Raw genomic sequence first — 14,047 nt, forward strand, 5'->3', positions numbered from 1 at the left:
AAAAAGAAGAGCGCCGCTTATTTTTTACTACTATTATTAATTTTTACGATGCAAGTACTTTTACACTTAATTTTTCATTTGCTGCACTCGCATACCACGAAAGCAACAAAGTCATAAAAGCCAACAGCTAGATGAGTGGACGGATGAACACAAACACTAAATGAAAATGCGCACACGAACTGTAAATATAAATGAATGGATGAACGAAGTAATGAATGAATGAGTGTTGGTAGTCGATGCGAGAGCTGCTACCAGGGCGAATGCGCATATAACAGCAGCAAGCGGGGGCGCATGCGATCATAAAAACGGCCTAGCACGGACACAAACCACAATAGTTTGCCAATATCAATACACACACATATGCATTTATGGGCATAGTAACTGCTGCGATCGGCGCACCAGCAACAGTACTTCCTCAGCTGTTGCGAAGCTTAGCCTATATGCGCGTGCAATAAATCAAAAATGTGGTCGTCCTGTAAGTTCGCCGGCACAAAAATTTTATTACGCGCGCGCGCACCAACTCAATCACGTGCCAACAGCAGCGCGCGGTGAGTGTGTAATTTTTTTTATTGAGCTGCTTCGAAGAATATTATCAGTATGAGGCGATTGCTGGAATACAGCGCGCGCAAAATAGGAGATAAATGAAAAAAAATATATATATGAAAAAAATGTTTAAAAAAAGTTACTCGCACCTTAAGTTGCTGTAGAAGAGCATGTTTAAATAGGAAATACACTCATTAGTATCTTCCTCTTCCTGCGCTTCTTCAACTGATAGGGGAGTTGCCGTACACGTTCGACGCGGTTGCTTTCAACAATCAATCGATTTTCACTGCCGTCACTGCGCTGCTACTACACTACTCCGCTCCTACTGTGCACAATATCTCTAACACTTATCGACAGGTCGCGCGCGTCTTCAAATACCGGTCGCTGTCACGTCGTCATTGAAGCTTCAAATTTTATTCAAACTCATTTAAGTGATCTTTTAATTTTTATAAACCTGACCAAGCGCAATGCTTTTGATTTCGCTAGCAGTCGGCAACACACATTGTGGGCGTTCACAGGTTACTCCACCCGGCTAATCGAACGTGATCGATCAAGCGAACGCGCGGGAGCCGTCACAGCCTCGAATTCCAATTTATGTGATGAGGCTGTTGACAACAACAACACCACAAGACAACCAACATTTTAGCAATAGGTATTGCATGCTGTAGGCCATGCAAAGGGGTGATGTGTTGGCGACGACGTTGATGATTTTTATGTTGATATTAAAGTGAATGTTGTTGTTATTCTACAATCCCAAGGAATGCGTTCAAGGTGTAGACAGTACAAAGTACATATAAGTTTGTATGCAGCCCAAAGTCGTCGGAAGCATAATCAAGTGGACATTCTATTGAAGTGAGACCGCACCAATTTCATAGCTTCCGCGCAAAAGAGGTTTTTTAATTAAAATTTAAGTTTATAATGGGTTTTTATCAGCTGCCCTTTTTCATGCCTTAAATTAAAAAGAAATTTCTCATTTTCAGCGCACAGCGCACGATGATCGCTACCCAGAGCTTTGGTGGGGCGTGTCACAGCGCACGTACCATCAGATTAGGACAGCTGCTTGACAGTAAACGTAGCCAGTTTAGTGTTTAAAGTGAAAAGGAAAAACTTGATTGATGTTACGAAAAGTGCTGAGCTTATGATGTAATACTCATACAATAAATTCATTTTAATTAATTTATGTGATTTAATAATGCTACCGTTGTGCAGATTTCACCACAGTGTTAACGAATTAGCCGAAGCATCGACGAATCGAAAATCGACGATGGCAGAAAAAACTTGATCACAAAAAAGGGACATTGCAACTCTGCGTAGGAAATTAGGTCAACACTCACATGGAACTTAAAATAAATAAGAGCATAGGTGCGAAAGAAATATGAAATCAAAAACAGAAACAGAAAAAAATTATATAATTAAGTAATAGCAATAAGAATAGGGTTAATGATGCGATGAAATGTGACTTACCATCATATGTTAGTTCTGAAGGATTTAGTGATGATAAGAACTTACCATCTGCAAGGAAAAGAGAACAAAATAATATTTAATAATTATAATACTAAGTAATAGAATAAAACTTATCATAGTTATGTTTATAGAGGGTGCGGGTAAATTTATTTTCCAACAAACTCAGATTCTACATAAAATTATGAGAAAAAAGTCCACTAGAGCTTAGCTCTAAAGTCGGTTTCGAACCTCCCAAATAGAAGCTATTTTTACTTAAGGGGTGACATGCGTGCAAAGTTTTCAAAAAATCAATTTTTTTTCGACATTTCGTAAGTATTGTATCTTAAGAATGTACTGTGACATTTTCATTTGGAAATTCCCAATATTATAGCTTCTACAGCCCATTAACTAGGTAGAGAGCGGTCCGCGCGCTCCTGTACCTCAAACTTTAAACTCGTTTTTCTCGAAACTAGTTTTTCCGGCACGGTCCGCATGATAACTCGAAAGTGTTTTCTCTGAAGACTTGATTTTTAATATTTTAATTAAAAAATTTTATAAATATAATTAAAGTGTAACATTTATGACGCAAAACGCATACTTTTTTTAAATGCCGTAAGACTATAACTCGATAGACTATAACTACAACTTTATTTTTCAAGAATTTTCTTACTTTTTACAGATACATCAACATTTCAAGGAGAAATTGGTAGAAAAATTTTCCAATAGCGTTCTCCCCTCGGCAGACAATGGCACACCTTCGGGTGTGTTTTTACCATGAAAAAGTTCCTCATAAAAAATCATTTGCCCTTCGCAGGCGGCATAAAACAAGTAACAGTTGCAGAATACAAACAAACACGTAATGGAGCGTGTAAAGGTCGAGTTAAAGATTTGCATCACTCAAAAACATTTTTTTTATGATTAATTTCGCGCCACCTTGTAGATATGGATACGTCTGCATATGCACACTCACTTCGTACATACCTCTACATACATATATTGACTGATTTGGCAATGTATATACAATAATGCAACAATGATGATGACAATCTCACTTATTTGGACTTTGCACTTATCAAGTTAAACCACATCACACCAATATGCATTGCCGGGATTTCGAATGGAAAAAAGAGTAGCTTTCAAAATCAGAATTGGTTAATTGCTTTGCTGAATTGACAATGTTTTCAAAAGCAATCAGAGCAGCAAAATACTGTCAATTCAGCACAGCAACGTCAGCACCCACTTCACAACGAATGCCACCGCAAAGTGCTAATGAAAATACCGGAGCACTCAACCCGATGAACATTCGCCAATAAATATGTAACGGAGCACTTGAAAATGCAGTAAAATTAAGTAAAAAGTAATAAAAGGAAAAATAAACCTCTACAGCCGTAGGTATACCGAGCGAGCAAGCGTGCGGGTAGGCAGCACAAATTCAGTTTGGACGACAGGTGATAAATAAATCGAATGCCATATTTAGGACGCGCCGCAAAGTGATCCTTTTCAGCGTGCGGTGCACTAACTGCCTAACTGACTATTTAGCAGGCGCACTGCCCATGGTGGTTGTGCTGCTGGAAGCTGCAGACTGTCTGCGGTGCGTTTCTTCTTCCTCTTTTCTTCTGCATCTTCAATTTCGCCATTTTTGTGTGGCGTTGCATTTAATTTTGCCACAATGTCGCAAACAAAGAAATGCGCACACTCCCTGCTACACTAAAATATATACAGACAGTCACATAGCTAGCAATAAAGTGCATCACGTCGCTTAGCAGACTGCACCTTGCGCGCCTTTCAAGCAACCGGGACAATCAATATCTCCACGAATGTGATGCGGTGGGATGGCGTTGATGAGTGCACTAGCGGCTGGCATAGTCGCTGTGTTTGCTTCGCGTTTTTGCTTTTTAGTTAAGTGCGCATTTTGAAAAGGTGTTGCACAGTATGAATTGCTTGCTTGTAGCAGACAAGCACAGAGACGAAAGTGCAAATTGCCGCCAAATCGAATGTGCACAGTGACAATCGGCAGTGAAACGACAGTCGAAATGATTATGATGGTGGTGGTGGTCCTGCTGCTGTAATTTTTGCAGGCCTCTAAACGTTTGGAGTGAAGTGAGTGCCCAAGACAGTGAGGTACAGTGCGCGCGACCACATTCTGACATTAATTGCAGGTTAATTTTAAGCTTTGATTTCTATACATTGCACCTCACAGAACATTGAAGTGATTGGGTTGGAAAATGCTTATTGGCGGTAGGTAGTCGCATGTTGCTTGCTGGTAAGCAGTGGCAGCGGCAGTGACTGTGGCATGGCCAACGAGAGTAGTTTGGTGGCAACGAAACAGGCGCAGTCAATTTAAATGTAAAATGATGCATGAACTGTGCGACTTGGCGCTGTGGCCGCTGCGCTGCATTGCATTGACAATATTGACAGCGAAATTATTGCTAAGTGCGGTTAATTATAGTGATTTATTTGCCGATCAGTTGGAGCGATATGCGGGTGAATGTGCCAATGGCTAGACGTTTGCTGACTCAGCCAAATGCGGAGTGAGTGAGTGAGTTAGCGAATGTGGCGAGCTCATAAGTGTGGCGCATAGGAGTGCAGAATTGTCTTGTTGTTGTTTGCTTTTTTCATTTTGTATTTATTATACATACTTTTAGATTGAACATTGCCGATAGCCAAGTAAGTGGCAAATAAATGCGATACTTGCAACGCTAGCCTTGCTAATTGCAACAAATCGCTCAATACTGAAGCGCAGCGCTGAAAAACTAAGAACGCATGTGAAAAATGCATGAAGTGCAACATTAAAATGAACAATCAAATTGAAGTAGAGTGAGGCTGATATATATTTGTAGTTGGGTAGCTGAATGTATCAATAATACAAATCATGTGAAATAGCTATAAGTGTTACCTGCAGCCATCAAACCCTATTAAATGCCAGCATTTCGGAATTACTAGTAGTTTTTAACATACATATGTACAAGAGTTCATTTTACACATTTATTGCTAAACTGTCAGTTCGGCTACAACATCCGTCAGTAACGTATCGTCGCGTGCATGCTTCAGGGGCTTTCAAAGTGCTTGTATCAACACGTTTTTCAATTGCAATTAAAAATTTATTAAACTAAAAAAAATTCAGTAGATGAATTAAATATGTACATATGTATGTGGTTGTAGCCATAAAATAGTATGAATTAAAAATACACCCCAGTTAAGTTGAATAAAACAAATATACATTGTAATGAAAATTGCCATTTAACGATCCCTGTAGGTAAAGACACTACTAAAGAACTGATGTGGTTCTACCGGAGTTAGAGGCATTTCAATAGTACGCACTATTTTTTCCCCCCAAAATAAGCCCTGGTGTATTTTACACGGCGATATTCTAATCAATTTCAATTGCTCCCAAAATGTGGAGAATGTACTTTAAAAAATGTATATGTACTAGAGATATTAATTTTAAGGTATATTAATTTTGAGGGATATTTACTATAAATCCAGAAAGTTTCGAGATTGTAGCCAATAGTCCCGATAATTTCAGGATTTTCAAGATCTTACGAGGAATGTAAAATGGAAACAGAAAAATCTCCTTTAATAGCAAAAAAAACGACATTGGCTTAAGCTCTTTTACAAGATGATATTCTAATAATTTCCAATTTTCTTTAAAATATATTTGGATTCCAGTATTTTTAAGTCCTGAAAATCTCGAGATCGTAGACGTAGTCAAATCGTAAGCAATGAAAAATCTCAACCTCTTAAAACCAATTACACCGAGAGTTACTAGACAAGTACAAGTATATGCGAAAAACTCAAATTTGCATAGCGTACTTTGCGTAGTGGAATATATAGGGTGGGCCATGTAAAATTTGCTTTTTGAATCGGCTATAAAAAAAGACTAATCAATATTTTTTCAAACTTTTATTTATTTTAAAGATTCAACATTGTCATTTATGAATGAAAAATAATATCGTTCAAATGACTGCCACGACTGGCTTTACAGTAGGCCATTCGATCAATCCAATTTTTAAGCACACTTTTCGATTTTTAAGCTCCAATTTCGTGAATGGCAACTTCGATTTCGTGTTTTAAAGCATCAATCGTCTCTGGATGGTTCGCATAGCATTTGTTCTTAACGGCTCCCCACAAAAATAGTCCAACGGGCTTAAATCACAGCTCCGAGGCGGCCAATTAATATCGGAATTTCGGCTGATTATTCGGTTTTCAAAAACGGTTGCCAAAAGTTCGAGTGTGACAAGTTGCACCGTCCTGTTGAAACCAAATGTCGTCCATGTTCTTCAATTTTTGGAAACAACTCGTTGAGCATGTCACGGTAAAGCTCGCCATTTACTGTAACCGCGGCTGCTCGTTCATTTTCGAAAAAAAATGGCCCGATGATGCCGCCAGACCAAAAACCGCACCAAACAGTGACTCGTTGTGAATGCATTTGCTTCTCTACAGTAACGGGTGGATTTTCTGAGCCCCAAATCCGACAATTTCGCTTATTGACGTAGCCACCGATGTGAAAATCAGAAAAGAAGAAGAAGACTCACCACTTTGGAAATAGGTTTTCAATATTTCCCAATTTTGTTCAAGCGTATAGAGTCCCATTTCGTAAATGTCAAACCTTTAAGTAAATTATGAACACATTTGACATGTCATTTGGTTTACCATTCTCAAGAAAATTGGTGGTTCAAAAAGCAAACGCTATATGGCCCACCCTGTATAACAAATAGTTATAGTATAGACATAGTATATGTATATGTTTACTTGCAAGTAAAGGTATCAGAGAGTCGCTGGCCGACACCATATCCTAAATTTATTGACCTGCATCTTCTTCCAAGCCAAATAGAATTAACTACTTAGTGCATAAGATATCACTTTCCTACTTGCAGCAAAAGCAGCGAAGTAGTTCGCAATACGCAAATTCGTTCCAATTCTGAAACAGAAATCTTTCTCACTAGTCCCAAATTTTTCTGCATGGTTCCACTGTGAAGTGGTGTGGCGAGCGTGTTGCTGCTGCACAAATTAATTCAGCAAAAAGTATTACAACAATAGTAAAATAAAACAAAATTTAAATGCTAATTAAGATAGCGTGCAACGCCAGTATGAAAACTCTTTTGCCTGCTCTACACTCCGCTCCAAGGAAAGCGTTCAGTCAATGCAGCAAACAATATTTAATTACTTTTGAAAAGTCAAGCAAACAAAATAAAACCCAACACTCACATGCAAATACAAATACACTCAAATACATTTTATATGAAAATTTATTGGCACTCAACTTCAATGCCTTGGTAGTGGTAGCAATTTCCTAGGCAGACAAATGAGACAGACAACGAATGAAAATTCTTTTTACAAGTAGCTGCGCTCATAGTGGACCAGTGAGCGTGTACTCACTACTATTATTATAAGTGCATATTATTGTTGTTATTACAGAATTTTATTTTCAAATTTTTTTATGTTATTGTTGCTGTCTTTGTCTCGTGCACTTTGTCACTTAGTAGTTGTCCGTCAGTCAGGGCATTATTTACTTAGTTTTATTGCTTGCCATTATAGTACTCGTGCTCGTACTGAAATACGTCTCTGTCGTGTCTTGTGTTGTTGGTTGTTGCAAGCGATTTGCTGCATGTCGTGAAGTTGTCGAAAATTTGCTGACTACATTATGCAAGCTAAATATTGTAAAAACAGATGAATTGTTGGGTGGATTTGTCGGGTTTGGAACGGAATGCTGGTGGTTGGTAAGATTTGTGTGTAAATAGGCGCGCGATGGATTTGAGCTGATACACACTTGTGGTCAAATAAATAAATCACTTGAAGTTTTTATAATGTCCGGAATGCCTTTTACGAAACACATTTCTCCTTTACTTTGCATAAAAATATAGCTAATTTTTTTACAAAAAATTGTAAAACCAAAGTTCCAAATTGGATAGAATTCACAAAAATTTAACAAAATTTTAAATATTACCATCAAAATATAAAAAAGTTGAATCAGACTTTTTTTAAGTTTTTGTGTACACAGTTTTATAGCCCATTCAGTTTTAGTACAAAAAAGTGTAACTTTGAGTCACACTAAAATTGCGTTTATTTTAAAAACATACGATTTTTTTGCTTACCATTTTAAGCATTTGCTTTCATATAAAGCTTGGAACTTTGATTAATAAGGTTTTTGTTATGCAATTATGCGAAATTAAAACAAAAATTAAAATTAAATTAAATTACAATACAAAAAAATTTAGCATGAAGAATATTGTGAACATTGATAAAAGTTGAAGTGGTCACATAATTAGACCACAAGTGTACACTTACGTGTAGAATTTTGTTATGTTGGTATGTAACCAAAGTTTGTTACTAAATGATTTATAATTTATATTTTTTTATAATTTTTAATTCTTTATAATTTAAAAATTCGTACAATTATTCTATAGATTTTCTATTTTTCAGCTAGGCCAATCAAAATCACCAGCTAATGGATTGATAAACTAATTACATGAGGAGAGATATAGGTATGTTAAGCAACTATTAAACATTGGATGACTGGGAAATTTGGTAAATTTCCATGAATGAAAAAATTATATGCAATAAACACATTAAAATACTCATTCTATGTGGGCAAGCAGGCAAAAATGAGCAAATGTCAAAATGAATAATAAAGTATTTTTTCAGACACTTCTCCATCGACATAGAGAAACTTTGATATTATGACTGTTATTTTGACAAGTCATTTCGTCTTTACATTTAATATTGTTTGACATTTTATAATGCAAAGTTGCATACCCAAAAATACCATGATATTGACAGTTATGATCTCGAGGTTTTAAAAGACTTCGTATACTTAGGAACCACCATTAACACCGATAACCTTGAAATCCAACGAAGAATCTCTCTTGCCAACAAGTTCTACTCTGGACTAAGTAGGCAATTGAGTAGTAAAATCCTCTCTCGATGAACAAAACGAACACTTTACAAAACTCGTGGACGACGACAACATCTGGAAAGTTTGCTGAAATTTATCTGTTCCAATTATTGTGACTTTTCAATACCGCCCTCGCAGTTCTGAAGAGAGCAGCGTACCTAAATCTTGGATACTTTTTTCCCTCAAGTGATTGTTGTGTATCCCATAACGCTCTACGTGTCAGGTATTTTGAGTTTTGAGGTACCAACTGTGCTGCACTATTACTCATAGAAGTCATAGTATCCCAAAATATTACTTTTTTATATTCGATATTCTCGCCTTAACCACTATAAATTCGTACCTCTACGTTTTGTTCTGCTATACACTACGGACTCAAAATTATAAACATACTAAATTGTTTTTATAGAAATATAGTTCATACAAAAACTATAATATGCAACGATATAAACATTGTTTAAATTTTCCAAAACTTCTCGAAATTTTCTCACAACTTTCATATTAAAATAAAATATTTTTAATATTTTTGGGTATGCAGTTTCCTAGCCCATTGAATATTAGTATAATAAAGTGCAAGTTTAAAGTGACTGGAAGGTACCGTTGATTTTTGGTAATTTTTTTTTATACGGTGCTGCTTTTTCTTCCATATAAAACAAATTCGCACAAGCACATTTAGTTGCAAAATAGGAAGAAAATAAAAAGAAAAACGTTTCTGATACATTGAAACGAGAGTGGTTTTTTTTTGCAGGCCGTTATACTTAAATAATTACAATAAATTCAAAACAAATTTAATTTTAATAAAAAGCAAAAAACAAAAATATTTCCACAAGGAAGCGTAAACGAAGGTTTTCCATTCAGTTCATCATGAAATATTAAAAACAAAAGAAAAGCACCAAAAACATTCTTCAAGTTAATGCAGAGGAAGAACTTCTCGTGGAACTTAAAAGAGGAGTGCCTGATTTCGCTGACCAGCCATGATCGGCATCCGAGAGTTCATGTCTTGGAGAAAAACCGTCGAAAGGAGCTCAGCATATCGTCAACACAACAAGTAGACATCGGATTCTTATGCAAGTGCATATTTTTGTTTAACATCACATGAAGTTCGTACCTAGGTAGAAAGTCATCATAATAAAATATTCAATTTGCATAAAAATCCGATCTCTATTTATAAGCAACAGTTGCCAGGCAATACAGCGTAAAAATAACCAGCAGTGATTTTTTAAACAGAATATGAATTTGGAGTCGCAAGATGATCTTGAAGCGGAATCGAGCTTAATATGACCGGCATCTATGCCGTTTATTCAAGATGATCTTGTAGCGGCATCGAGCTTAATATGACCGATCGTGAGGCTCGAGTAGGGTAAGCTAGGAGAAGCGGAAGTCATTTCGTACGATTAATAACTTTTGTGTAAAACAATTTTTTGATACCACGTACAGTCGATTAACGAATAACATTTCATTGACATAACTAAACTTAGAACTACTCATCGGCTTTTCATTAAGCTACTCAAGAGTATGCAATACATTTCCGTAAGCTATGAATTGAAAAACTCAAAAATCAAAAACTCAAAAAACTCAACCCTACTGAATTTCTTTCAATGCACAAATGTGAAATTATAAAAGCATTTTCTTCTCTTACTCAAATATTTTCATTTACAAATAAATCTCTTCGACGAATCATACGAATTTCAAATTTCGCTTCTCTTTTACTTTCAGTAAGGATGTGAGGTGTCTACTTATGCAACAACAACAAGAAATCAAGTAAATTGCTTGCATTTAACAGTAAATTTGAGCAGCTGCAACATGTGTACTAGCTGATTAGTAATTAATTTGTGCCCCTTTTACTTGTTAGCCCTTAACTGCTTGCAACAAAATATGCAAATACGCACATACATACACATAATAAGAATAGGCGCATGCAATCGTGCATTTAATTATCGTTGTTGTAATGGAACACACCAAATCGGCGCTGTTGCATGAACCAACGAGAGCGCGCTTCGCTTCATAGGCAAAATTGGGCACATATACACACACACAAACAAACAAACTCATCCACACATACATACACACAATTGCAAAAGTGTTTAAATTAATCACATGCGCAATTTATCGTAATTATTTTGCAACTTTTCTAGCTGTCAACACGTTGCCGTTTTGCTGTTTTGCTGCTGCTGTCGCTGTCGCTTGTCACCGCGTACCGCCGACTGTTTGCTGTTGTCTGTTGGCTGTCAAGCGTTTTGCCAGTGCTACAGATATGAAAATGTATGCAACGCATATAAATAAATTGTTGCTACTTCATACATACATACGTATACATCTACTTAGTTTTGTTGCACATTATAGTGTCGCTGTTATTGCCACTGTTTGTCTCATAAAGCGCTAATTGACAATATTTCAACGCAATTGCTGTCATTTCTTCCCTATTCGGTTTGTTCAATATTTTGTTTAATTTTTATTTCTTAGCAAACTTTCTTGGCATTTTTGCAAATTTCGATTCATTCAGAATGTAATGCACGCAGCACCACTCATTGATAACTTGCAACATATGGTGGCATTAATTCTAGGAATGCATGCGGCATACATACACATGCACATCTACATTTTTTCGTACATGCGAAAACAGACCTTGGTAATTAGTTGCGCTGGAATGAGGAAATTCTTATGAACATATTTTTTTTAAGGCATTTAGTGTGAAGGGTGAAACAGTTCCATGAATAAGTGAATGACAGCAAAATGGAGTCGGAAGATAATTTTGAAAAAGAGTGAAACTATGAAAATTACTTCGCTTAACTCGTTTTCTTCTAAAAATTATAAAAGTTCGAATTTTTATAGGGCACTATCGTGCAAAGTGGTGTAGCATTTGAATACGTTTAACCCATGGTGAAAAGATTTCAGGAGTGAGGTCAAGATCTGGCCTTTGGCTGGCTCTCAGCGAATTGGAAAGAAATAGCTTATTGGCTGACGTAACAGGGGTCATGACGGCGGTTTATGTACGAAGAAACTGAGATATATGAAAAAAAAAAAAATCATCACACTCTTTACTCTTATTGCTTTATTGTCATCTGAAGAACGACGGATTGGATATGTGTGAAATGAGCGGGCAGAATTCTGTTGCCGAGTCCCCGGTGACGTGGCTGCCGAAGTTACTCGCACAGTTTCGTTTTTCACCATAGCTTATGGCCAAACCTGGTAATCCATCATTCTTGTTAATCTATTATCTGCTTTTATTTATTTAGTCTACGAAATCACATTCTTACAAACTACGATTAGCACAAAATTACTTAGTACCAATTACATATAAAAATTTTAAAAACTAGAAAATCGAATTCACAACACAACATAACATTGAAGAAGATTTCGAAGAAGACATTTGGGAATATCAAATCTTAATTTTTCTAGCAAATATGGACAAATTTTGTGATATTGTAAGTAAACAAATGACTGTGATTCAGTGTAACTTAAAGTAAATACTCGATACTTTGTTAAAGCTCTGAGTGGGTTGGCAATACTTTCGTATCGGGGATAGAACAACAATTCGGTCAAGTAGAGTTCTATACGCCCATTTCTATAACAACAGCAGTGTACCGTAGATCCAAACGTATTCACTTTATGTATTCTCTTGCCTATTGAACATCAGTCGAAACGATTAGAGGCTGGTTATGGCTGAAACAATCAGTGAATTCAAGCAGTAGTGAGACGAAAGAGAAAATTTCGAAGGTTCATTAGAGCACCACCAAGATCTCATGCATGTCAAAAAAAGACTATAACAGATCTTCTCGAATTTTCGGGATATATAGCGGCAACAAATTCCAACTTTAAAGAGTAACCAGCAGAAGACGGTATTGGAAGATATGGAGTATAGAGGTGGTAAGAAATATTTGAATATTATTGTAAGTATTAAATTTACAAATTTACACTAAACAAATTTTCACATACCTACATAGTTGGTTTAGATAGCAAACTCCTGGAAAGCTTTTAATTGCGATGCGCAAGAAGCTTAGGCTTTTAATTTATTATGTCATAAACCTGCTGAGAATTAGAGACACATATTCAATGTGCACAAAATTAATCACCGTATCGGAAGATTTATAATTTTTGTAAATGGCATTGTAAGTCAATCATATTTGAATCTTGAAATCTAAACAGCTGGAGTACACAAACAGTCAAGCAATGGAGCGCATGAAGGTCAAATAAAGATTTCCATTACTGAAAATCATGTTTGTTTTTATTTAGTAAAAAAGCTATTCAAAAACAAAAGTGGATGACTAATTATGCGCCATCTTGTACATAAAGGGCCTTTCAAAAGTGAAGCCTAGATGTTGGTAGTGAGTAATTCCTAAAAGGTACCTGTTTTCATAATATGTCAGCCTTGACATTTGTCAAGCAGCTAGATGTACAATTTTACACCATAGAACAGCGCGTTAAATTATTGAAACTTATTATGAAAATGGTTGATTTTAAAGAATAACGTTTCGCAAATTTCGAAATTTTTTTAATGGAAACAATCATCCGAGTCGACGGTCAAAGGTTCGCGAAAAAATTAGAAGAAATTTGTTCTGTAAAGGATGGAAAAGGGACTGGCAGATCAAAAACTGGACGCTCTGTTGAGAATATTGCTGCTGCTGCGGTAGCCCAACTTTCTTCTTCCCATTCACGAATTAACTTTTTGGCGGATTTTACTTATCGACATGCTCCTCGTAGACATTTGGTCATGGGTAGTGTATTTTTTCACATACCTATAATTGCTAAGAGTTGTATGTTGAATAAAAATATTGAAGCCTGAAAGAATCTCAAGTTATAAATATTTTATTTTGAAACAACGTCTAGTCGCGTCATTCGAAATCTTTTGAATCTTTATATGCCAGGCTAATGAAACAAACAAACAGACAAAAAATTAAATGTAGTTTCTGCTTCCAGTTGTATTTATAAGGTATACATATATAATTGGAACGAACGCCCTTTTACTGTGTTTGGCCGAGCTCCCATTATTGGGGTGCGTCTTGATTTGTTCCACTAATGGAGAGACGTACAGTTTTAAGCCGAATCCGAACGGCAGATGGTTTTTTATAAGGGACGTTTTTATGGCAGAAATACACTCGAAAGTTTGTCATTGCCTGCCGCTATTAGAAAAAATGTTTTCTATCACTTAATATTTCATACATGGAGATT

At 36.2% G+C, this 14,047-nt stretch overlaps 1 protein-coding gene across 1 annotated transcript in view; it reads right to left on the bottom strand.

Moving 5' to 3' along the window:
• The window catches only part of LOC129253053 (homeobox protein homothorax), a 258,126-nt gene that overhangs the window by 188,365 nt on the left and 55,714 nt on the right, over nucleotides 1–14,047 (bottom strand). Inside the window, exon 2 of the mRNA XM_054891285.1 lies at nucleotides 2,008–2,055. Within this exon, the coding sequence (XP_054747260.1) occupies nucleotides 2,008–2,055 (48 nt within the window). The remainder of the gene's footprint in view (nucleotides 1–2,007; nucleotides 2,056–14,047) is intronic.

This window comes from Anastrepha obliqua, chromosome 1 (assembly GCF_027943255.1).
Source record: "Anastrepha obliqua isolate idAnaObli1 chromosome 1, idAnaObli1_1.0, whole genome shotgun sequence".
In the NCBI taxonomy this organism is placed as follows: Eukaryota; Metazoa; Arthropoda; class Insecta; order Diptera; family Tephritidae; genus Anastrepha; species Anastrepha obliqua.